Here is a 25,007-nt window from a genome sequence, read left to right on the forward strand (position 1 = left end):
CCATCTTTCTGACATGCTATCAGAACATACTCGTGCCTCAGGCACTAACCACTGCTACACCTCTACCCTACTTAGAGGAATTACTTCCTTGAACGGCAGTGAGTATTGTGGCTCATGCAGCAATGGGTCCCTTTTCCCACAGGGAACTTTCTTTTTGTCTTTATCCTTAGGCTCTAGAAAATGAAATTCCAGTCTTTTTCCTACAAATTGGGAGTCTGGCTCATAAGCTGACCTTCTACAACAGTGTGTCTGGAATGGAAATAATGGGAGTGGAGCTGTTTGGTCTAGTTACCAGTTGTTGTTTACTAGAATAGTAAGAACATAATTTTTAATATCCCAGGTCATAACTCATTATGACCTGGTTTAGATACAACCAAAGATCAAAGCTAACCAATGAGAAACAGACAGTGGAGGATTGACTCACTCACTGCACTATTCTATAGATGTGTGGAGACATATAATTATTTTTCTGAACCAAAGTTTTATTTGAAAACAAAAGTGTTCACAATCTGACTTTATGGCTTGTTTTCATATTTTGGCATGGTATATTGTATTGGAAAAAAAAGTCTTTAATTAAAAGCAGCATTTTGAACATTACTCCAGATTTTGCTTTTCATCTCTGGTTTTACTGCTTCTCTCCATGTCCTCTCTCCCTCACATATTTACTCCATGTGTTTAACCCCCACTTAAAACCTTTCATTGTTTCCTGCCCTATTGTTTTGTAAGTCCTCCTCTGAGGTCTCTGTGCCTACACAACACCCTCTGAAGATTGTCCATGTAGAGTGTAGCCCCTCATGCTGTCTCCTCTCTGTTATGGGGTCTCCTTACTGTCCCTACAGAGCAAGTGGATGTGCTGCCAGGGCTGATCAGGAATTTCATAACAAGCTCTCTACCCAGACCATGAGTGTTTTTCTGGTGTTACCAGGAGCTAAAGGGAGATGGTCTCTCACACCCTGCAGGGCTTCTGCTCAACTTAGCAGAGCACAGAATCACAGAAGGGCTGAGGCTGATCAGAGACTGGACAGTCTGACCTCAAGATGAGCTAGTCCACCCCTCTGTTCAAGCAGGGTCACCTAGAGCCACTTGCCCAGGGCTGTGTTGAGTTGGATTTTGAACATCTTCACAGAGGGAGGCTCTACCTACCTCTTTGGACAACCTGTGCCAGTGTGCAGTCACACACACAGTAAAAAGGTGTGTTCTCAGTTTCCAACAGAGTTTTCTGTATTGTGCCTATTACCTCCTGTCCTGTCACTGGTCACCACTGAGCAGAGCCTGGGTCCATCTTCTTTACACCCCCCTATCAGCTATTTATACACACTGATTAGATTCCCCATCAGCCTTCTTCAGGCTGAATACTCCCAGCTCTCTCAGTCTCTCCCTGTACAGCGGACACTCCAGTCCTTGATCATCTTTGTGGCCCTTCACTGGCCTCACTCCACTTAAGTGCATGTCCTTCTTTTACTAGGGAGCCAGGATATTATAGGAGAAAAAGGACAGTGTTCTGGCTAAGGACATGGGCAGACCTCATGTTGACATAAACTAGCTACATTTATCAGCCCAAATTTTGGCTTTAATCTCTCTTTGCTGCACTGTTTTACCTAAAATATAGACAGAACAGTACTATCTACTGTCAGTGAGTAGATGGAAACACATTTTTGTGAATGCCCATGCTAAGGTCTCAAGCCCTTATCTGAGAGCAGCAGATAGAATTACCTGTAATCCCTTATATGCTTCATGGTAAATGAGATGGCACAATTTACCATAAAAGTTTCATTCCCACTCGCTCTGCACACCAGCAGTTGTGCTGTTGACAGCCGTGGAAGCCTCTAGTGCCTGGCTGAGGTGCATACATCTCAGGTGTGTGTACATGGTGTGTACAGCCACACTGCAAACACATGATGGCACTTTGCGTCAAACGTGAAGAAATCTTGAACAGATGCCTCAACAGAGAGGCCAGACTCCCATGGACAAAAGTACCAAAGCCTACAATCTGTGCCACAACGCAGGTGTTTATTGGGGGTAGGATTAAGGTAGTGGAAAGTAGTTTTTAAATCATGCCAACACTTTCTAGGGCTCCTTGAAATCATTTATGTTGCAGTTAATGAGTGACACGAAGCCAGCTTGGTAGGAGAGCTCTCAGCTCCACCCTTGGGACAATGTAACAAAGTGGGGAAGAACAAGGCAGGGTCAGAGCTGTAAACAAGGTACGTGTCCTGGCGTGGCACTCCAGCAATGTGGCTACTCACTGCCCAGCCCTGTGTGCCCAAGGCAGTGCGCTGTGCTGTGCAGATCAACCAAGAGCAAGCCTGGATAATCTCATGCCACAGCTGTATGTGCCTATGCCCTTTAAACTGCACTCGTGGTACGGGCAGGTCATCCAGGCTCACCAGTCAGTTCCAGGAGGATTCTGCCCCAAAAACAGCTTTAAGGATTATCTTAGTGTCCATGTATTTTTGTTGTCTGCCAGATGAGCAGTGTGGGTTGTAAAAAACATTTTCCCTCTATAACATTTGTTTGCTATAGGCATGCCATTTTCCTTACTGATATACTGCATCCTGATTAATGTATGGTCACTTGCAATCTCTGAAATAAGAGGAAATGATCTGGAAATTATGTTTAGGTCAAGAAGCACTCAGGGAAATTATAGAAATTAATCAAGTGAATTGCATAATGAAAAATGTAGTATTTTTCTCTGCTGTAGTTTGTGTGCTCAATAGTTTCCTTCTGTGAATACAACTAAAATAAATATAGGTTTTTCATTTATTTTGTCATAGGCTGAGTACTACTATGAGTTCCTGTCTTTGCAGTCTTTGGATAAAGGCATAATGGCTGATCCAACTATAAATATCCCCCTGCTTGGAACAGTTCCTCATAAAGCATCAGGTTTGTACTGTTGATATTATAAATTTTGTTTCTGTGAAAAATATTCTACAGCCAGTAAAGTCTAAATATCTTATTATGAATTGTAGTTCTGAAGTTTATTGCCTAAAGAAATGCTTGCCACAGTACTTGGCACTGAACAGTTTGTAAATGCCTTGCCTGAGTACAGCAGCATATTTTGTCTGAGCCAAGTCACATGAAGCTTTTATGTGTTGATAAATCAGCAGAAACTTGTGCAGAAGTGTTGCATAAAATTCATGAATGCTATTACTTAAGTTGTGCAACTTTTGGAAAACAAATTCTTTGATCACTATGGGAAAAGTTATCAAATTATTCTGTTTCTCAGGGGTTGCAGTTCGAAAATGTTTTGCTTTCATTTGGGGTCACCAGGCATTCAGCTCAAAGACACAAGTTCTAGTTTAGGATATTATCATTTATCCCTTAGTTGTGCATTCTTAATCCTTCACTGGAATTTACAGCTCCACAGCAGAGGCTGAGCCCAAGCCAATGCAAGTCTTTCAGAAGCACCATGCTGCGTAGTGAGCTGATCGGAGTAAAAAAGCTTTCCATGAAAGATTATTGAATCTGGTTAGCTCTGAAGTGGATGAATAACAGTTTATGTGAACTGTTTCAGGATTCATAGGTGGTAGCCTCTGGTAGGGAGGCAGAAATACATCTCTTGATGACAGTAGTGCCTTAGTGTTCATGGTTTCCTAAATTGCCTTAGCCTGTCTGTGGGATAAATGTGGGAAAGAAATGAGTAATGAAACAGGAGGATTGGACTATGAAGGAAGCACTGTCCCACAAGTTTTCATCTTAGATGAGTCTTTCTTCCTTCTCTCTTTTTCAGTGGATAAATTCTGGAAGTTTTTTTATAATATTCTCCATTTTCACCTTGTCGTTAGATTGTCATTGAAGTAATGTTTCAATACAGCTTTTTGCTGTGACACCTGGAATTTAGCATGAGTGATTGGTCTCTACATTCAGTGCGGATTGAAGGAGTAGTATTGAAAATAGATTTGGGTGAAAGATGCTATGATATTTGTACCACAACTGCTGCAATTGAATTGGTTGCAAGCCCAATAAATGTCAAATAAAGACACTTAAAAGCAACTTAAAAGTCATAAAGGCCAAATTCTTTTTAAGCATTATTTCCATCTCGATATAAAGCAGGTGAGATATGTGAGAAGCACTCTCTGCTGCACTCAGCACTCTGATATAAGCTAGCTACTCCTTTAATTTTTAACTATCTAGAAAGGCTAGACCAAAATTACCCCTTCTGACCGTGTTTAGGAAAACTTAATCTACAAGTGCAGGGAGGCCAGAGATGAGATCTCACAGTTGCAGCAGAAGGTCTGTTAACCATCATGATGGGAGGCCTTATTAAAGCCTCCTTTAAAGGACTTACCTGTTGGCAGCATCAGCACCTCAGTTCCAGGACTAACAGGGGCATGTCCATGGTGTTCCCTTCCATGGATCATGTGCAGGGCACCTCTGCACTGAATGTACATATAAGCAGTATTTAAGTCCTGTTTGGCGTTCCAGTGCTCCAGTGTTTAGTAGCAATTGATAATCAGTACCTGTACAGTACTTGGAGCATGTACACTGTTAATGGTGAGACACTACTATGATGGTGGGTTTTTTACACTGCCTGTTAGCTGGCCAAAACTAACTTAGTAGTCCTAAGTAAATACATGCTATAAAGGTAGTGGTTGTTTGCTACTTTGTAGTTATTGCTGTAATTAATGTGTTGGCAAAACAGAGTTGTCAAATCTAGTCTAGTTTGCCTGGATCTACTGCATTACCAAAGCATTTTTCTGCACATACAGATGTCAGAAGAAATTCAACCACAAGCTTGTGTTTAGTAACAAATCAACAGTTGGTGCTTTTTGAAAAAGTGTTTTAGCCCAAAGACAATTAATTGCCCTTAAAGACAATTAAGGAGAAATAAAAGAGGAAAGGCAGCTATAGTAAACATGATTGTGGGAAACAAGTATGAGGATTGACAGACACCTTATTCAGAGGTAATTGAAACCAATGGTTTTATAAAAATCAGTGGACTTTTGTAACTTCTTTGAGGATATTTGTCTACCTCCAAATGAGGCGTATGAACGGCTTTAGTGCTGTAGGGCCTCTCTAGCCTCTATTTTGCCTTATGGCCAATGGTGGCCGTAAGAAGACCTGTGGAAGGGCAAAAGGAGGACAAGCATACATGATACTTCTGTTTACACTCTCAGCTTTTACTACCTTCAGCTTGGAGGATTTCCTGTGTCTTAAATAGTTTGTCTACTTTATAAACCCACATGGGTTACAGATCTCTCTTTCTAGTACTTCTTCAGGCTCTCCTTGAGTCCATATCATCTTCTGTTATCTCCAATCACCTTGGCAAGGAGTTCACTGCCACCCATTGCACGAAGATCCCCCTCCTGTTGCTTCAAGTCTGGCTGCAGCAGCTTCATCTGATGGGCACTAGTCCATGCACCGGTAGAGACGGTAGCCAATCCATACTGTTGGTCATATCCATGATTTTGTACACATCAATTATGTACCCCCTGAATTTTTTTTTCTCTTTGCCAGACTGAAGAGTCACAACCTACCCAATTGTTCCTCATTGGATGCAACCTTGTCCTTCTCTTACCTTTCCCTGATTCAGTATATCCTGAGATGAGGTACCAAATTCTCCTTGGATTTAAGTGAGATTTAAACCACCTAGATTCCTTAGACTTATTGGAAATCCCATTCCAAATCCCAGGATTGGTACCTGATTCAGTGCTCACAATGTGGATATTGTTGCACCTAAACACATGGTAAGACGTTAAGAAGGCTGTAGAAGATGCTTTCCACTGGAAGCTTAAAGAGCTAAGACTACTCAGCTTGTCTAAAAGAAGATGTTTGAGAGGAGTGTGGATATCTGCCCAATGAGAAGCAGCTGGCTGCTCATTTCTGGCTGCAGGGGAAAGTCTATAAGGTCTAGTGGTTCAGTCTGAGGTTTAGCAAGTCCAAAACAAAGTGAGTCATTTTTGCGGCAATGATTAACATCTTGAACACCACACTCAGAGAGGTAAACGCAGCTCTAGGTCTGTGCCCAGAAGCAATGTAGTGGTGTGTGACTGAGAAAGAGCTGGCCACCTAAGTGGCCCGAGTCAGCCCCTCCTGTCCCTGTCTGACCCAGGCAGTGCAGTGCCGGTGCAGGCTGGCATGGCCAGGCTGCTGGCACAGTGCTACTTCGTGCATTTCATGCAGCCCCACCAGCCCACCAGCCAGGCTCAGGAGACCTTCTTTCCCTGCCCACTGCTGGTTTTGAGACAGTAAAATATAAGCACTGAGCATCCAAAGATGCCGAAAATCTCTCCAAGCTCAGTGGCAGAAATCAGTGTCTTCTCTGAGTGCAGCACCATCTCTGCTCTCTCCACCGTGCTGGTAGAGAGTGACAGTGGGCTGTGTATGTATATTCTCCAGAACTTTCATGCCTGCTTCTGTTGAAATTGGTCATTCAGAGATGTCCCTTAGGAAGTCCCACCCAGGACTAAAGGTTGTTTTTGATGGTGGCCTTGGCATATTTGTCTAGTGGGTAAAGCAATTTCTTGCAAACTTGAAGGGCTGTGCAGACACACAGGAGTTACTCTCAGACTGCTTCTGCTGAAGACAATTTAGGGAACCTTGGTTTCCTGAACAATGGGAAAAGCCATGACCTCCCAGACAAAATGTATTAAACCTGCATCATCTGCATCCTAGGAGAGCATTGTAATTACTACCTAAAATTAAGCTAGGTTTAAGTCACTAGGTTTCCTTAGGTTCCTTTTCAAATTAGTTAAACTTTCCTTGTTCCTGGTAGAGCCATCTGCTCTGCAGCCCTGGATACAAGTGCTCCAGAGGATGCAGAAATTTATATGTGCAGGAGAGGCTGTTCTCTGGCCTGGTGGTAGGAAGATGGTTAACAGAAAGAAGTACAGATCTGTGATTCCCTCTCTTGTTTTTAGCCAGTGATGGACAAATGTAAGCTGCACCCTGAATTTGGGAAGCAGGGACCAGAGGTGAGGTTTGCCCTACCCCAGCCCTGGTCAGCACTGTATTAGGCCACGGGAGCTTGTGGCTGTGTTTTTTGATGCAAGGGACTTCTCTCTGTGCTTTGGTTTGACTGTAGTGCTATTGGTGTGTACTTAGCATTATTCAAACAGGCATAAAAATGCAAGGATTGAGGCAGAGTTTAGGGGCTTTATTTCAGCTCTGAACCACCACAGAGTTCGGCCAGGATCCAGGTGGTTTTTGCTCACAGGTGGGTCCTGTACTGCATTTTTGTGTGCCTAACTGTTCAGACATATTGTAAGTCAAAAAATTTTGGCCCTTCCAGGGTGGGCAGTGCTGGAACAAAAGGTTTATAACCTGTGGCCTTGGTCTCTAGAGATGCATTGCTGGATTTTTCCCTAGGCATTTAAACCACAGCCAGATCTCAGAGGGGTTGCTACCAATCAGTGAAATCTAGATACAGCTATAGCGCTGTCATTAAAAGTCTGCCATGTCTTCCTCCCCGTTGCAATTTACTCAACTAAAACACATCCCAATCCAAGCACTGATTTTCTGCACTTATCCTGTAAGAAGGTTACTACAGCTTAAGAAGTTCACTGCATTTAAAATGTATTTAATCCACTGTAAGAGTTTCCTTCTTGCCACATGGTTGCATGGTTTTGGTCTTTGAAAAGGTTGGTGTAAAACCCTTCAACTATGTAATTTCTTTAGAATGAGAACTTCAAGGGACCTTTCAGTTTGTAGGACTTACCAGAAGCAGAATGTGTTTCAGCAATAAATTATTTGGTATTTTACCAAGGCAGCAAATCAAAAAATGGCCAAATTATGGCTTGCAAAGTCTTTTATAACAAGCAATCTAAACCCAAATGTAAGGCTGTTAGCTCAGTATTTAGTTCTGAAATCTCAGGCCAGCTTCAAAAGAAAGGAATAAACAATTTCTGTTAGTTGGATTTGACTTATAAAGCAGCTAAGAAGAGCCAATTTTGAAGAAAAGAGATAAAATCATTTCATCTGAAGATTATTTAAGATCATTTGTGACAATAACAGCGGAGAATTCCATAGCTCTGAGGTATTTGGCTTACTTCATCATTAAAATACTCCAGATTTACTGGCCTTAATTATTTGCTTAAACTCTTTGTATTTCAAAAGTGTTTGTATACTTTTCCTGGAAAGGCAATGTCCAAATATCACTATACTTAACTAGTTCTGTCAGAGTGAGGTGTCTATGCTTTCTTTTTAAAAACTGCACCTATGATCATACTTATCCAGTGTACCATTTTGCCAACACTTCATGGAGTAAGTTTTGGTTAGATAAGCATCTTATTTAGGTATTAGTTGTGATATCCAAGCCAGAAAACTTATCTAAAGTAACTTTTTTTCCCAAAATATATGCTTATGCAGAAGTCATATGACAGCATGGAAAATTTAGACTCAGAAATGAGCAGTTCAACTCAGAAAATTAGAAGTAGGCTTCCAGCTTGTTTTGATGTATCCTTAGATACTTCCACATGAGTAATTTCCTCATCTGCAAGAAAAGTATGGTTGTGTTAAGACCGCTGTCTGTGCTGTAGACTGTTGGGGTTATATCAGCAAATGAGCACAAGCTCTTCTGTGCTGCTGTACTTCTAACCCTGGAGCCATCTCTAAATAAAGTGATCTGTGTCTCTGTGTTACAAGTTTTCACCAATGGCATTCCTTCAAAGCTTAAATACATTTATGATATATTTTTTTTAGTATTTCAGTGTATGCTTTTATATGTATATATATATGTGCATGTAAGTATAAATACTACTGTTATTATTATCCTTTTAGTTGTTCAGGTTGGATTTCCTTGCCTTGGAAAACAAGATGGGGTTGCAGCATTTGAAGTGAACGTGATCATAATGAATTCAGAAGGCAATATTATTCTCCAGACACCTCAGAATGCCATCTTCTTTAAAACCTGTCAGCAAGGTAACACTGAAGACAACATGCTGGAATACTCTTAGACCAGGTCACCTAACTGTCCTATGTTTCATTTAGGATAAGAGCTAGAGAGGTTGGAAATAAAGCAGCCACACAATGTGTAGCAATCTTGGTGATTTCCAGGCTTTCTGGCTCTGTGTGCATTTGCTGGTCATTTACTACGTGTTTAGTGACCCTTTTCTTACTGAGCTCCCTTAACAGACTGGTTTGGAGACATTTCTCCCTCCTCCTGTTCACTGCTCATCACATTAAGGACATTGATAGAGATGTATCATATGAAAACCCCCTGTTAGCAAATGATTTGAGGTGCTTGGAGGAGAGTTAGTTCTGTGAAAGCAGGCTGAGGTTAATATTTCCAGAAATGGCACATCATCTGGGGAACTGATCTTCTGGGGGCTGTAGTGGGGACATTGCTATCAATTAATGCTATCAGTGCCTTAGTTCCAACTTGGTGCCTTTAGTTACTTACATCTCAAACTTGTGCATCCAAACTGAATACAAAAATTTTAAATTAGAAAATTTCTGCAAAACTTGGCTTTACCTTCTCTGTAGCTCAGGTGCAACCTCTTGGCTTTCGATACCAGTAAAATGGTGGAAGTTGGTGTTCAATACTTCCAGTCATCAAGCAGTAAGCACACAGAAGAAGAGCAGCATGAAGTTACTGCAGAGTTGGCTTGGAGAGGAGAGCACTTGTTTAATCAACCAATTTATGAACCATAAACACTATGTAATAAGACTTTTTGAATTAATTTGAATTTGATAAACCACAAACAACTATAATTATCACTTTAAGCTGAGGCTATGGAAATCGAAAAATCAGTATCTAAGATAAGATAGTTATCCCATATCATGTGCAATTGTATCGGATTAACCCATGACAGGGCTGATGTACAAAGAAAAAGATTTTTATTCTTCTCCTATTAAATCTTCGTTCACAGTCTCTCATTTTCTTCTCTGCACTATTTTCTCTGAGATAATTGGCTGTAGTGTGGCTTTGAAGGGCGAACAGCAGGAGCAAGAGCTGTTTATTCTTTGAAACCTCACTACGCCTAAATAGAAAAGCTGCTTGTCTCCTTTGAAGCCTTGATGCTGCCAATTAGCCCAGGGAAAGTGGAGGAGGGGGAGAAGAAGTGGGCAGAGAAACAGGAAGAAAAATGGAGGCTTAAAGGATGCAAAATCAGCCAGATCTCATGTATGAAGTTGTGTGCCTGGTGTAAATACAACACAAAATTTTTCCTATCTTCTTATTTTCAGTTCAGCTCAAAGATACTGAACTTAATAAACTTTGGAAATAGCATTGGGGTATTCTAACAGGGACAGAAGAGTTACAGGTCTGTATTGTGGAAAACAGTGGGTTAAAGAGGAAGGGCTCAGTTTAGTAGTAGCATTCATCCAAGTTATCGTTTCTGTGTTATTGTTTGTTGTTACCATTTTTATATGAGTTGTAATCTCTAACAGTTTAGCAGAATTACATCATATGACCTCTCAATAAACCTGGGGTTGGTTATTGCCCCAGTCCTTTGTTTCTGGATCCAGCTGAGACACACAAGGAAGATTTTCCAAACTCTACAGACGTGCAGAGGAGGAGTTTCTCACATCATCTTTTTCAGCCCATACTGGAATAATTCCCATTTCTGCCCAGTGTCTGGTAAGGTGGACACTGCAGTGTTTTGGGACAGATGATGAGAAGGATAAAAATGTCTTTCTTATTTCTTCTTTTGGTTGGTGTTAGAGTAGGGGTGAGTTTCCTTCCTCTGAAAGACATCATACATGGTGAAGAGCTCCAGTTTCTCCTGTCAGGGCCCTAGTCACTGTTTCCAGTTATTCTTGGCCATACAGAAAGGCCTTGGCAGAGGAAGTGAGGGGAGCAAGGGAGCAATTTTGTGGATAAGAGAGGATTTGTTGTGGCTAAGAGGTGGTCACAAAGAAAAAAATTATGTTTTCCTATTTTTCTGCTTGAAATGGTATGCATTTAGGCATGCATTTTTTTGGTAATGAATAGCAGCTCTGCATTTGGGTACAAAGAGAGAAGCACTTCCAGAAAGAGTCCTAGAGTACAGTGTTAGAACACAGGAGGACCAAAAAACTCTTTACTACTATAACTACAGCTGCAAACAGCTTTACTTTTAAGGCATATCATTTTACCTCAGAGGTTTTGAACCTTCTCACTTGGAATGTCACACGACAGAGCATCAGGATGAGGAGGTTGTGCCTACAACTGATCCCTAGTGATGTTAAGTTCTTCTAATGGGAGGAGGCAGCCTCTCCTGCCTGCCTTATTCTCTGTGAGGGATCTGGGAAGGTATTTTTGAGTAATTGTTTTTCTACCCAGAAGTCCTTTTTGGGTTTGATTTAGTTTGTCTTCTTGTTTGATGGACTCTCATGTTTTGAGGATGGTGGTGGCACCCAGAGGTATTTCTCATCCTTGTATAATCCTGCGAGTGTTGCCAAATGCTTTTACGTATTTGATCAATAATTGAGATATGAATGAGTGTTGATGGTGATACAGGACCATTGTGCAGGAGTGCTTTCATCTTTCTTTTTGGCCTTCTTTCATTTAGTCTTGATGCTCACGCTTTCATATGAACAGAGATTTCATCACTGTCACCTCAGTACTAACAGATGCGGTAATTAATGCAATGCAAGTTGCAGTGACGTCTACTTCAGGCTGCAGAAATTGAAACTGGTCCTGCACACTAAGGGCAGGTCTAACCAGCCATGCAAGTTCTGCACTGGGTTGTCTGCTCAGTTCTGCACTAAGCTGCCTGCTCATTTCCACGCAGAAAAGAACGTACTGGATCAAGCAGAGCGTCCACATTGCTCATGCGCTTGTAGAGCAGCAGAGCAATCAAAATGCACAGTCCGTCAACAAGTACATCACACACGTGAACACATGATGGAACCTCTATTTGTAGACTGCTAAGAGAGAAACTAATTTATCTTAAAGAAATCTTAGCTGAATTTCCATTTCTTCAGTGTTTGTCTGCCAGCAAATATTTTTACTCTTGTGTCGGAGACATATATTGAACCTACTGAGAGCTGGCTGGCAGCTGAAGTATATAACGTTTTAATTTAGATTGTTGTTATATTTTATGAAGCGGAATGTCCAGGAGGATGCAGAAATGGAGGGGTTTGCAACGAAAGACACGTCTGTGAATGTCCTGATGGATTTTATGGGCCTCATTGTGAGAAAGGTAATTTAATAAAAAATCTCAACTCTCTTCTTTACATCAATCACAAGAAAACTGTATCTCCTGCACTGTAGACTCTCCTAAAATTAAGAATGGACTGTTCTGAAGACTTCGTATATTTTGAGTTCAAACATGTAAGTGAATTGTTATTATCATCCATGTTCTAATGGAAATACGAGTTGCTTACATGAAAAATATTTTCTCTCTCACAGATTGCATTTAACAAAAACTGATGCAATAGTTAAGTGATCCTTAATCACAGGGAATCCGTCTGGCAAGAAGATTAAATAAAATTCTTCTGCTAATGAGGACTAGCTGGGAAACAAAGCACAGTGCTTTAGTTGCTCTGCGTTTGTTTATTTGGAGATAAGATCAGATTTGTAAGCAGGCTGAAAACAAAGATGGGAAGATGAAGGGGAGATTCTCTTTCTTTTCCATTAGTGAATAATATCTCAAACCAACACTTCCAGGAGTGAAGGACCAGAAAATTGGTGTGACTTGGCAAGGAAACTAGATCTTCTTCCTATCCCTCCCTTCCTCTTCCCAGTGGCAGTCCCTCTGCAGCATGACTCCAATTCAATAATTCACTCCCTGATGCTCTGGCTACATCAAAAATATTAAGTACAAAGGATCAAGGACTGTTCTCTAGCCTGGAGGGCAACTGGCAGCGCTTACATTCATATGTTTAACAAACTCTTACCTTCCAACAAACCATTACAAACTCACTCCTGGGAGGAACCTGTGGTCACTACTCATCCCAGGACCATGGCCAGGAGGGTTTGCTGGTCAGGGGAGACAAAGCTGAGCCACCAACAATTTCACAAGATGATTTCACGAGGCCATTTGGCCTCACACTGGGTACTGTTTAACACACTAGCATGGACCCAACCTCGCTGCATGTACCAATTTTGGGCGACCACAAAGTGAAGCATTGCCCCCTAACATGCCTCCCTGAAGAGCTTTTTGGGGATGGCCACAAGGCAGAGATGTCTTGGAAGAGCACAGGGGCTCCAAAGAAGATTCACTGGGAGCATGCAGGACAGTTTGGCTGTGCAGCAGGCTTTCCTAGCCAAAATTAGGTAACCATGCTTATGCTCAGGTATGCAGGAGTAGGGAAGGTTCATTGTAAAGCCTGCCTGGTAACCCCACTGAGTTACTGGCCCCTCTGAGACAGTGCTGCCTGTACAGCTGAGGGACCAGAATACAGTTATAGAGAGGACTTGTCTGACGGGATTTTAAATATCCAGAGTGTGTAGGTGTATATGTGTACTTTCCTCTCCCCTGTCTGGTATTAAATTCTACAAGAGGCAATTTCTGCTTACATATGGAATCAGATTTGAACTTAAATTAGCCTTCGCTTTTTAGTAGCACTACACAGAAATTGCCACTTACAAACCAAAGATGCAATAGATTTTACCCCCTATCAGAGGCACTTTGCAAAGGTGATGTAGAACAATAAGCAGAAGGAAAAGTAGCTTAACGAGTCAATGTGCTGTGTATTTAAACACCAGTTGCTGTCCCACCAGCGATGCTTTTTCTGCTCTTCCCCTTCCTCAGCACTGTGTGTTCCTCGCTGCATGAACGGCGGGCTGTGCATTACACCCGGTCTCTGCATCTGCCCCCCGGGGTTCTACGGCATCAACTGCGACAAAGGTAAACGCCGGCTAAACCCCGCCCCGGGCTCTGCACCCAGCAGCCTCTCTTTATTCACTTGTGGCAGCTTCCCTCTAGGAGTGCATTTGGGAAAGTCAGGCAAGCAATAAGTAAATAAGTTTTAAAAATATTGTGATTCTTAAAATAGATGCTGTAGCACAGCCTGGCAGCTCCTGGAAGAATATAGGAATTTGCAGGCATCCATACACTGTGAGGGGTAGTTTGCATAATCCCTTCAGATGATTCACTGTGGATCTTACCACAAAAATCACTTATATTTCTAGTAGGGGGTGGGGGGGGATAGAATTACAAAAAAAAAAATCTCTATTTGAGCTCTAGTTTCCTGTAGTAAAATTAATTTTACTAATTATTTAGTATGTTAATGCGCTGCATCTAGACTCATGAAAAAATACGCCGGCTATTCATTTTTTATTGCTGCATTGGGGCTCATGATGGGTAAAAATGAACAATCAGTTGTTCAGAACAGTAATTTGGAACAGTCTAAGCTACCATGTAGACAAAAACCAAGTAGTTTCCTGCAGAAATATAACTGACCTGCTCATGGCAGAGCAGAACATTGTGCTGCATTTGTTGTTGCAGGTCTGTATGAAGTAAAGACTGAATGCAAAAGGTCCTAGAGGACTTTTTAACAAAATAATGGGAACCTTCCTATTATTTTGCACAAACTGTTGGTGTCAATGCCCTCATGTCTTGTATCTAGTATTTGAACAGACCTTTACCACATTTAGAGAGCGCTTCAAATGCACAATTAAATTAAATGCTCCCAATGTCTTGAAGGATTAATGTGAATCCCAGCTGTTTGGTGAAAAGTCACATCCAACACAATGTGATTTGGCAGCTGAAAGACAGAGCATTTGCATCTATGTCACCACACAGAAAAACTCATAAAGTTTTCTTTTTAGTCAAAGCGTTACTTAAGAACTGTAGTGAAGTATCCTCTTGTAGAAGTAGCTTTCAGTCCTAGGTTGTGCTCCTTTTATCAGACGCTGGCAGTTTCAATAGCAATAGTGCCTTAATCCTTCAAAGAGCTTGATGTGGGGCAGTTGATAAAGATGTAGCACAGTCTGTCCTCAGAGAGCTCACTGCGGTATTGTTCACTTGTCTCATTCTATACTGCCTTGTGTGTGTGCCCATGTAAAGCATTATGTGGGAACAACTGCATTTCAGTCTTACTTTGTAAACCAGATGAAAAGAGGTTAATCCTGCTTTTACAAGCTACTCAATGTTTATTTATGATGAGCAGCAGAGAACATTGTCCAAGTTAGACCTAGTTCATATTAATGACTTAGTTTGTTCCTCTTTTATTTGTTTCAGCAAACTGTACAACAATCTGTTTCAATGGAGGCACGTGTTTCTATCTGGGAAAATGCATTTGTCCTTCAGGCTATGAAGGAGACCAATGTGAAATTAGTGAGTAGCATCTCTGTGTGCTTGCTTTCATTTACATCAGCTTTTTCTAGTGTCAGTGCCTGAGTGATGACATGTGACCTGCCTCTGCTGGGCTCAGAGCGAGGGTCTCACACAGCAGTTTGGGACCCTCCGAGTCAGACGCCACATGCCTCCAGACAGGTTTCCTACTTAGAAGTTTGATTCATTGCTGCACCATCTCACCCCCTGCCCTGTTCTGTTTTCATAGTAACCAGGCTTGGTAACAATCCTCAAGCCGTAAGTATGCAAGCCATACCCTGTGGCAGACAGATGTGCTGCCATGCCAAGCCCGTGGGGGGCATCTATTTTCAAACATTATGGCAAATCACACTTCGGCACAGCAGATTAGGTTTGAGCCAACACCTCTGAAAGGGCTACTGAAATTTGGGAATGAAAAGGTTTGGGGCAAAAGGAGGACTGAACTCTAAGAGCTGAGAGCTTTCATGTAACGTACAAAGTTACATTCATAAGGTAACTTGAGAGTGCCCAACCAGATCTCACTCTTCCTGAACTTAGAACCTCTAACAGGACACTGTGCAAGAAAGCTTTCCCTGCTGTAAATAATCCCACTGATATTCCCCAGCACCTTCACAGGAGCATGAAGAGCAGTATTTGGCCTAGGATATGTAAATGCTGATTTTTAAATATGCATGAGTAGAAACAAGCTCTTCTCGCAATTAGGAACTGTTTATCACTTTGGAAACACGTGGAAATAAACTCTTAACTTGCTGTCAGCCAATACACAATAATAAGTGAATTACTATGCAAAGGAAGTACACAGATACTGTAAGACCTACATTTTGCTCAGTATTCACGTGTAGGTTAACAATAGGTGTATGTAAATGTTTCACCTTATCTCTATGCATTACTAAGGTATTTTGCAACTCCTTTTTACATCATTAAAAATTTAGGGAAAAAGAAGCACCAAAGCTTTATTGTTTTTAAGTTTAAAAAGATTGCCCATTGATATTCAATATTGCCCATATGATTCAGATCATATGCCACGAGATCAGCAGTGTGGGTTTTCACTGGATTTACTTTTGCTTACATCAAGTTCAAATTTGACTATTTGGCAGAACCCCTTTTATTTCTTCAGTCCCCAAACAGTCAACTTTGTTGACATTTTTTAGATGAAGATTAAAGTTTGATTTAAAGAGAAAAGCATGTATTTTATGTTGGTGGTGGTTTTTTGAGGAGAATTCTTGGAACTGTTATTACAGCATGTATAATTAAGGGCAGGCCATTTAATTGATCTGTCTGAGGAGCTAAAGTTCATATTTGTTTACTGCTGCTTGGGATAAGTGCAACTGCTTTGACTTCCAGGAAAGGCTTACCTGTGAAACTCAAATTAAATTAACTAAAATACAGGCGGTAGGCTAGTTCCTGTACAAAAGAAAGAAAAACAAATTCAGGATGATGGTATGCTAAGACCTAAACTGGGACCATGTCAGTGAGAGCAAGGAAAGCTATGCACTTACTTTGGCTCTTATAAAGCCAGGACTGCAATTGTTAGACTGTGATTGATAGCTGTCATCACCTCTGGGCACTGCACCAGCACCAGCACAGCAGTGGAAGACTGCAAAAAAATCTAGAAGAGGCTTAGAAACACCAGAGCAGAAACACAACTCAGTCCATTTTCTTAGATCCACGGCCAGCTACATTCAGTCATGGGATTCTTAAAATAATGAGGGGAGAAAACCTTTCAACAGGCAGAAAGCCATCTTCTGAAAATTGCAAGCTTTTGTTGGTTTTTTTTTTTAACATTGTGTGTAGGTTTTCAGTGCTTGCATAATAATTGAATCCCTCTGTAAGACTCCTGGGAAGTCTGCTGAACCCAGTCTACAACACTAACAAGCATTCTTCCAGATTTTTTTCTAGTTATAGGTTTGCATTGTCTCTAATTAGTGTTTCACTTTGAATCCAGAGAGTTTTATTTGGCTTTGGATTCCTCCCCTATTTGTCACCAGCTGTTTTGCTGCTTTTTCCATTTCTCAGTCAATAACAGAGAGAGTTATTACTCTTTCCTTCATTCTGTGACAATATCTTAGTCCAAAGTTAATTGAGCTATGCTGAGCCAAATGCTTGCCTGTTGCAACTTGGTGGAAGTTGGTGTCACATCTCTTGACCCATATCCTCCCAATTTACTTAAAGAATTACGAAAATTCATGGATTTTTTTTGCTCTTTCCAGTTGTTAATTACTTAGAATGCAAATGTTTGCAAATTAGAATGCCTAAATTTTCCCTCCCCAGAGGCTCCTGCAGAGAAATTGAGCTTTTACAGAAATTCTCCTTAGCACAGTTTGTTCTATCACCTGCTTATGAAACTTGTTTCAGGGCTATTAAAATAATTATGTACAATAGGAACGAGTGTTTCCTTTATATTGACAATACACATGTGCATCACAGAGGTCTGCAGGGGCTGAGGCCTGAGCAGGTGCTGCCTGTGATGTTGAGCTCCCAAGAGGGCAGTCTGTGATCATGAAATGAGGCTTTCAGCACAGCCAGCCAGTGTTGACGCTTAAATTATCATGTGCAGGTCTCAGTTAATACCTTTCTTAAAAAAAAAAAAGAAAAGGGAAAAGGAAAGGGGAAAGGAAAAGGAAAGGGAAAAGGAAAAGGAAAGGGAAAAAGGGGAAAGGAAGCAGTTTGCTGCCCCAGGTTCCAGAGTTTTTTTGCTCACAGATTCAGGTAAATATTAGTGCTGAATCTAGGAAGGGTGCCTTTTTTTCTCTTTTCTGAAGAATCTAGAAAGTGTAGTGGCATTAGAAAAGATAAAAATGGGTTTGGACAATAATGAGAAAAGCTGCATTGGTACATACTGGCACCAAAGTGGCAGGGAAGTGAGGGTGCAGTTCCTGGTAGCCTGAGAGTGCCCAGGGAGGTGACAAGTGAGCCTCCCTCAGCCTGGGAGTGACTGAGCTCATGGGTGCTGTGCTTCCCCTCCTAGAGATGAGTGAAGATTTAATTAGTTCAGTATTGCAGACAAATTCTAACAAGGTATAGGCAGTCTGATGATGGGACATTTGACGTTAGGTTTGAAGAAGGTCCTTGGTGTGTCATGCCCAGCAAGAAATTGAGTGTGGATCTCCCCCACCAGCGGGGACCTCCTCAGTCCCAGGCTATCAGGGCCAAACAAGACTTCCTACAACAACAACACCAGACCCAGCCTACGCCTTTGGCAAAGCCTGTTTGTGAGGGAAAGTAATTTCCAGACCAAGAGCCTGGAAAAATGTCTGCCAGTTCCAATTACTGTTAGCAAAGTTGCTCTGTTCTTTGTAAACAGGAAAGAAGGGCATGTATATTTAATGTGCCTTTAGTTTCTGAGCTGCCGTGTGGAACATCCCTCATTGCACCGTCCACAGCACCGCGGTGCTCCCCAGCCTGTGCTACAAGCTGACAGGCCCAGCCAATCTACTTATTGTCTGCAAGTAGCAGCCATACCTGGCAGTTCCTGAGTATCTTATTGTTCTCAGATGTCACTAGATTTTTTTTGTGCTAGGGCCCCTCAGGTTTGGATCCCTCTCTTTGGAACCGCATAGTCTGCGCAGTGCTGCCTGCCCCATAAAGGGGGAGGAGAACAGGACTCAGTACTGACCGGACACATGGGGGATTGTGCAGAGTCAGAGTGGCACAAATCTGGGCAAAAGCTGCAAGGTCACACAGGCTTTGGCCATGCCAGATTATTACCATAGTTTCAAAGAAGAAGGCTTATAAATTGGAAGCACAGACTAGTAGCAGAGTCTTCCTGGTGGATCCATAGTGCACACTCTAACATCTGGTGCAAGGCAAGCTCGTCAGACACTTGTCTCCAGTAGACACAGGGGACTAAGACTGTTGTTTATGTCTATGTTTTCGATTTCTAGGTAAATGCCATCAACCCTGTCGAAATGGAGGCAAATGTACCGGTAAGAATAAATGCAAGTGCTCCAAAGGCTACCAGGGAGACCTGTGTTCAAAGCGTAAGTACCAAAGCCACTCCATCAGTCCTTGTGGGAACATCAAGCTCACGTCAGTACTAATTGTTTGTTGTCAAAGTAATTCAAGTTATTTAACTTTCTGGAAATACAGCTTACACCAGACTTAAGGAAATTATGAAACCAGAAATACTTTTTTATAGAAGTCTCCTCACAGTCCTTCTGTCCTCTTGAGTTTCTATAAAACAGCAGTGTGTCAGCTCAGCAATAGCAGTTTAGTAATAGAGAAATGGTTAATAAAATGTCACTACTTTGCCATGTTTAAATACAATGAGAACGCTTTGTGAGAGGGATCCTGGGGACTACTCTCCTTCTCCCACTGGTTCTGGTGGATGCCCAGCTCTGCTATACAACCTGATTCTCTCTGTCAGAGGCTGAGCCAGACCTTGCAGGTAAAGAGATGGGTGTGGACTGTGTCAGGGCTCTGACTGCACTCAGTGCGAAGGCATAGATTTAACTTGAGAGACCTAGCCTGTGCCAGGACCAACCTATTGAGTGAAACAGCAGGGAAAGCAAATGTGTGACTGTCTTTGGATGAAATGTCAAGAGGTCAGGTGTATGTGCTCACTTTTTTACAGCTGTCTGTGAACCCAGCTGTGGCCTGTACGGCACCTGCGTGGAGCCCAACAAATGCCAGTGCAAAGAAGGCTGGCATGGGAGACACTGCAATAAAAGTAAGTGAGAAACAAACCCTGAGGGTCGTTGTATCTGAGGTGTTACACACCCGATGCTATACAGAAATGACTGCTTCAAGAGCCTTTCCAGCATCATTTATGATAATGCATTCCTTTTTTTCTTTAATTCAATCAAAAAACCAAAAAGGTTTTCAATACTCCATAATTTTACCTACCTTAAAAAAACTCATTATAATTTGAAAGTATTTTACCAAGATCATTTTTGTATTAGAAATTCCAGAATCTGGTATCCATCAGAGGAGGACCTTGCATGTCTTCCACCCATAGTATGGGAGGGATCCAAGCCCTTCAATACTCCTCAGTAAATCAGATAGCTTTGAAGTGTTGCATAGGCATTTTGAAAAGTAAAACTCTGATGTGTTTTAAAACTGATTAAAACTCAGAAAAAAATAAAATGTCCTTTAGAAATTTAGGGGAAAACTTGAAGAATTATGCAAGAAGTTGTAATTCTTTATAGGTTCATTTACCCATCTCATTACTTAAAGCTCATGGAAATTACTTTCAATAACTGGGTCCCCTGTTCAATTTTTTACCACTTCTTTTTAAGAAAACAGCTTTACCAAGGAGCCATTCATTTGATTGAATATGAAACAGGTGCTTAGCAACTTCACAGTTTTCTCCTCCTCTTTCCCACCCATATTTCACAGCATACAAAATGCATTGCCCCAAAGCAAAGTTAAAGTTCTCAAAACAATTTCTGTTGTGCTTATTGGTGCATTTGCCATCTTTTGTAGCAATTGGTCATTTCACTGGGCTTAAAATGGTACTGTATAATTATTTGAAATACAACTGGATATATCCAGTAAGAACTTCAGATTTAATTTTATGTTTCATGTGCAACAGTACTGTAACAGCAGATCTTCAATATACAATTTTTATGTATTCCCATAAGATACCTACCTTTATCACTATTGGCTGCCAACTCATATGCTGTGTTTTATGTGCCAATAATAAAAATGTTGAAAAATTTTGCAGCTACAAAACTAATCAGCCATAAGAAATGTGAAACTCACGTTGCAGCATCAACTGAACGTTCACTTTTATTTAAACCTGTTGATGCATATGATTTTTGTCACACCAAAATGTATTGGAATAAATATAGTATTTTCATTAAAAAGTGAGTATTATACAACTAGATGGATTTTGCTGTGAAAATTAGGCTTGCTGTGAAAATTGGGAGTCCGCTTTTCGGCTGTTACCTAGTGGATTTGTATTTAAGTATTCATGCTATTCTCTGAAGGAGAAATACGATTAATATAAGCTGTGGTTAGAAAAAAGATGTATGAAAATGAACCAATATGAACTACAGTTCGTAAGTTCAGTATGAACTTTTTCGTCCTGTCATACTCTTCTTAGAAAGAACTCAGATAGCAAATGAAAACAAATGCATACTTTAGGTGACCATCACCAAAGAAGTAATTACCTGTACAACAAAACCAAAGCTCATACCTGCCTTGTGATGAGAAGTCAATAGTCTCACATTATTGTCAACTCCAAGGTTTTTCATCCTTCATTACTTGGAGTTTGGGTACAGTCCTGCTGTGTTTAGTACAGCAAAACTCTCTTTGTATTCAGCAAAAAAACCATGAAATGGACATTTGGGCAAAATTCACCCCCGTTTTAAGTGTCTATACATGTGCATGCACTGCAATTCACTCTTTTCAACTGAAACCAAACATCACTAGATCTTGAGAGGAGATTTATAGTTGGCTTGAGAGATTTGTTTCATATTCAATCAAATGAATGGCTCATTGGTAAAGCTGTTTTCTTAAAAAGAAGTGGTAAAAAATTGAACAGGGGACTCTGTTTTTGAAAGTAATTTCCATGAGCTTTAAGTAATGAGATGGGCAAATTAACCTATAAAGAATTACAACATAATGCTTTGAATTCCATTTTTATTGTTCACTTTCATTTTCTACAACAAAGCAACTCTACTAAGCCTGTTTCAGGCTGCTTTTCCCCCCTCCCCAGGTGTTTACGATCACTGCTGTTCTTTTTCTTTGCATTCAGCCATAAACCAAAGCCCAGCTCAGGTAGCTGGTGCAGATTCTCCCCAGGGGCTTGCTTACACGCCATTCTAGAGCCTTTTGCTGGCAGATCATCATGACTGTCACCTACCTGGTGTGGGGGATACACACATGAACCCAGGGCTGAGTGACAGCCTGGGTGTGCTGAGGTCCCTGGGCTTCCTGGCCAGGTCAAGATCTTTCTGTCTGGCAAGATTTTGTTCTTCCTGAGGGGTAACAGAGAGGCATGAGCACTTTTGTAAGGCAAAGTAAAATCATTTTTCAAATGGGTGAGACGGTTTCCACTTGAAATATTAGCTGTGGATCACGAGCCCACTTCTGCAGATTCTTTTTCTTGAAGTGGATAATTTTCCAGGGTACGGAGCCAGCGGTCTGAGCGCCCTGAGGCCAGCAGGCAGCAAGCACAGGCAGCACACACCTTCACCGAAAAGGGCCGAGGAGAGGCACGTTCCACCCGAATCTAATTATATCTGGTGAACTCCAACATCTGAAATGGTTCGTGTTACACAAAGTTCACAGCCTTCATTAACCTCTCATGGATTGAATGTTAAAATGCTGTTCATTACAGTTGAAATTACCAGCTGGAATTTTATTAGCTTCATTATAAACCACTGAGCTGACACTTACTATTCCTTTTAAGTTTTATAAATACTTCTGTAGCATGATTATATAGGCTTCTTCTTTCAGTGCTTTGGATGGTGTTTTGTACTATATTTCATTTACATTTAAACATCCTTTTTTGGTTATATGGCTGCAAATATTTTCCAAAAATTAAGCAATAATATTCAATCAAAAAACCTTGTAGATGCTAACCCTGAATTATTTCAATGACTACAGATGTAATTTTCCTAAGACAAAAGAAAGGTGCATTTTACAAATTTTTACAAATTGTGTACTTGGACTTTTCCCTAAGAAAAATAAATAAATAAGTTGCCTAATTTAAAAACTGAATAACTCAATTCAATGTTATTTTTGGCTTTACAGTTTTGTATATGAAAAAGAAACTTCAGTGACGCCATTTAACCGACATAATATATTGTAAACAAAGTAGAGCTATAAGGTATGAAGTTTCTGCATCAGCTTGAAGCAGTATAATATATTGTAAACAGAACAGCTCTTATGTAATAAACTTTTTATACTGATGGTTATGTATAAAATAAAGATCCTGCTTTAGTTTTTTGAGTACTGCTCTGTGTGGCCTCCTGCGGTCTCATCAGCGCTGGGTTGGGACAATGGCTTTTCTAGAGCACCCTCATAAAACAGTGGCACTGTGGGGTTGTTTTCCCTGTGTCTGCTTTTAGCCCCACAGTTCCTAAAAATATTTCAGAAAAGCAACTTCTTCTTGTGGCTTTGCCAAGGAGGGGATAACATGGAAGGCCACATGTTTCGCTCCCTGTACTTGTCCTCTACCAGGTCCTCCCTTCCCCCCAGCACCACCAGTCACCCATGTTGGTGTGCCCAGTTTGTGGCACCCCAGGTACTCAGAGTATTCTTCTCTGAGCTTCTGTCCCAGCAGGTAACAGTCCAGCCCTGGCCATGTTTCCTGTTCAAGGGTGATGGTCCTGTGTTTTGTTGTGATCAGACTGTAGAAGGTTTGGGTGCTGCCTCTTGCAACAGTCAAGGGCTACATGATTTGTAATTTGATGTGGCTTGGAAGCAGGAAACATGGTGTCTGTCTGCACTGAAGAACAGTAAATATCCAATGAATTATTACTGACCCTTGCTATACTGTAGTTCTGGCAATCTTATTATCTGGGAGACAAATAAAAAAATAAATAACATGTAGTTGGAAGCATAAGACCTGGGCTTTTCCCTTCACTGAGGGCAGCAAGAGGAGATATGGGCAGGAAAGGTGCTCAACCTCTGCCCACAGTCAGTGCTGTCCCAAAAGCACCCTCTTCAGATTAAAAAAAGATAGAAAAGAGGCAGCCTGAGGCAGAGGAGAAAACACTTGGGTGATGAAAACCTGGGGTGAGCTCTTGATGAAGGAAACATTTTTTTATATTTTTCTTAAAAGTCATGAAAGGAGGACATTAATATTAGGTTGAGATGAAATATGTAGCTGCTCTGTATGTCTGGGGATGTCTCAGGAGCTGTGTAAAAACATGAATGTCACATTTGCATGCTTTTTGTTCTTCCTGTAGCAAAGATTAAGTGGTTTGTCACGTGATACAATAAAAAGCACAGAAATTTCTTACTCAAAATTCCTCAGATATTTTGGCTGAACTTCTTCTACTCCTCTCAATTTCTTAGAAAGTGCTTCCTTAAAAATAGCAGGTGTATTCTTTCTTATGGAGTAAATTTTTTGCTACTTGCCCTAAAGACACTTAATGCTACTGTTTTGTTTTCAGTTTCGCCACTGATTTTTGAAAATATCATTAATCATGAGAAGAGTATCATCAGAAAGGTTATGAAAGGGAAAAATAATCCTCAAAGTGCATACTGTAACACAACCCTGTTTCTTAAATAACATCTATACACAAAATATCCAGGGCTTTGCCAGTGTGAGCACAAAGTTTCCTGTGTAGAGACAGTCCTTGATGTCAGAGTTCTAAGTTAAAAGTCTGTGACAAGTGAGAATGCTAAAAGAAGACATGAATTTTCCAGAAAAAGTCCAGTTGGAAGTTGGAAGCAATTTTGCCATTTGAAAATAAACTACAGAATATATCACTCTGTCAGAGGACATACATATGAGGGGAAAAAAATGTGTAAGAGATGAAAAATATTTAAAAATAATGAAACAACTCCTCAAAATACCAATCCACTACAATACATCAGACAGGAACTGTCTTTTCAATGATATTTGGAAAGTCTGTAGTAAGCCAGAGCAAGATGCCAAACACTGCACTTGTGAGCAGCAGCTGTAAGGTGATCAAATCGAGTAGAACATAAAATGTTAAATCACTGTAGCTCTACCCAAGAAATCTCAATTTGTGCAACTGACAAAATTATAGCTTTACAAAGGGCTTCTAATGGTACTTGATAATTTGGGTATCTAATATTGGCATCCTGCTATGTCCAGGTGTGCACAACAGTTCAAAGGACAAACACACAAAGCACACAAAGAAAGCAGAAACAGACACCCTAAGGGCAAACTGCCTTTTTTGTGCTGCTGCCATTACTGAGCTGGTGCACATGCTTTTTTGG

The 25,007-nt window shown here is 40.9% G+C and overlaps 1 protein-coding gene across 1 annotated transcript in view; it reads left to right on the forward strand.

Moving 5' to 3' along the window:
* WIF1 (WNT inhibitory factor 1) overlaps positions 1-23,045 on the forward strand; it is a 38,473-nt gene extending 15,428 nt beyond the window's left edge. The window contains exons 3-10 of the mRNA XM_042017847.1: positions 2,775-2,883; positions 8,719-8,859; positions 11,970-12,065; positions 13,620-13,715; positions 15,051-15,146; positions 19,028-19,123; positions 19,717-19,812; positions 22,216-23,045. Coding sequence (XP_041873781.1) covers positions 2,775-2,883; positions 8,719-8,859; positions 11,970-12,065; positions 13,620-13,715; positions 15,051-15,146; positions 19,028-19,123; positions 19,717-19,812; positions 22,216-22,337 — 852 coding nt within the window. The 3' untranslated portion in view covers positions 22,338-23,045. The remainder of the gene's footprint in view (positions 1-2,774; positions 2,884-8,718; positions 8,860-11,969; positions 12,066-13,619; positions 13,716-15,050; positions 15,147-19,027; positions 19,124-19,716; positions 19,813-22,215) is intronic.
* Positions 23,046-25,007: the final 1,962 nt, after the last annotated feature.

The sequence above is a fragment of the Corvus kubaryi genome, unplaced genomic scaffold (assembly GCF_017639235.1).
Source record: "Corvus kubaryi isolate FWS band 111438036 unplaced genomic scaffold, C.kubaryi_AGA036_p1.0 137, whole genome shotgun sequence".
NCBI classification, from domain to species: Eukaryota; Metazoa; Chordata; class Aves; order Passeriformes; family Corvidae; genus Corvus; species Corvus kubaryi.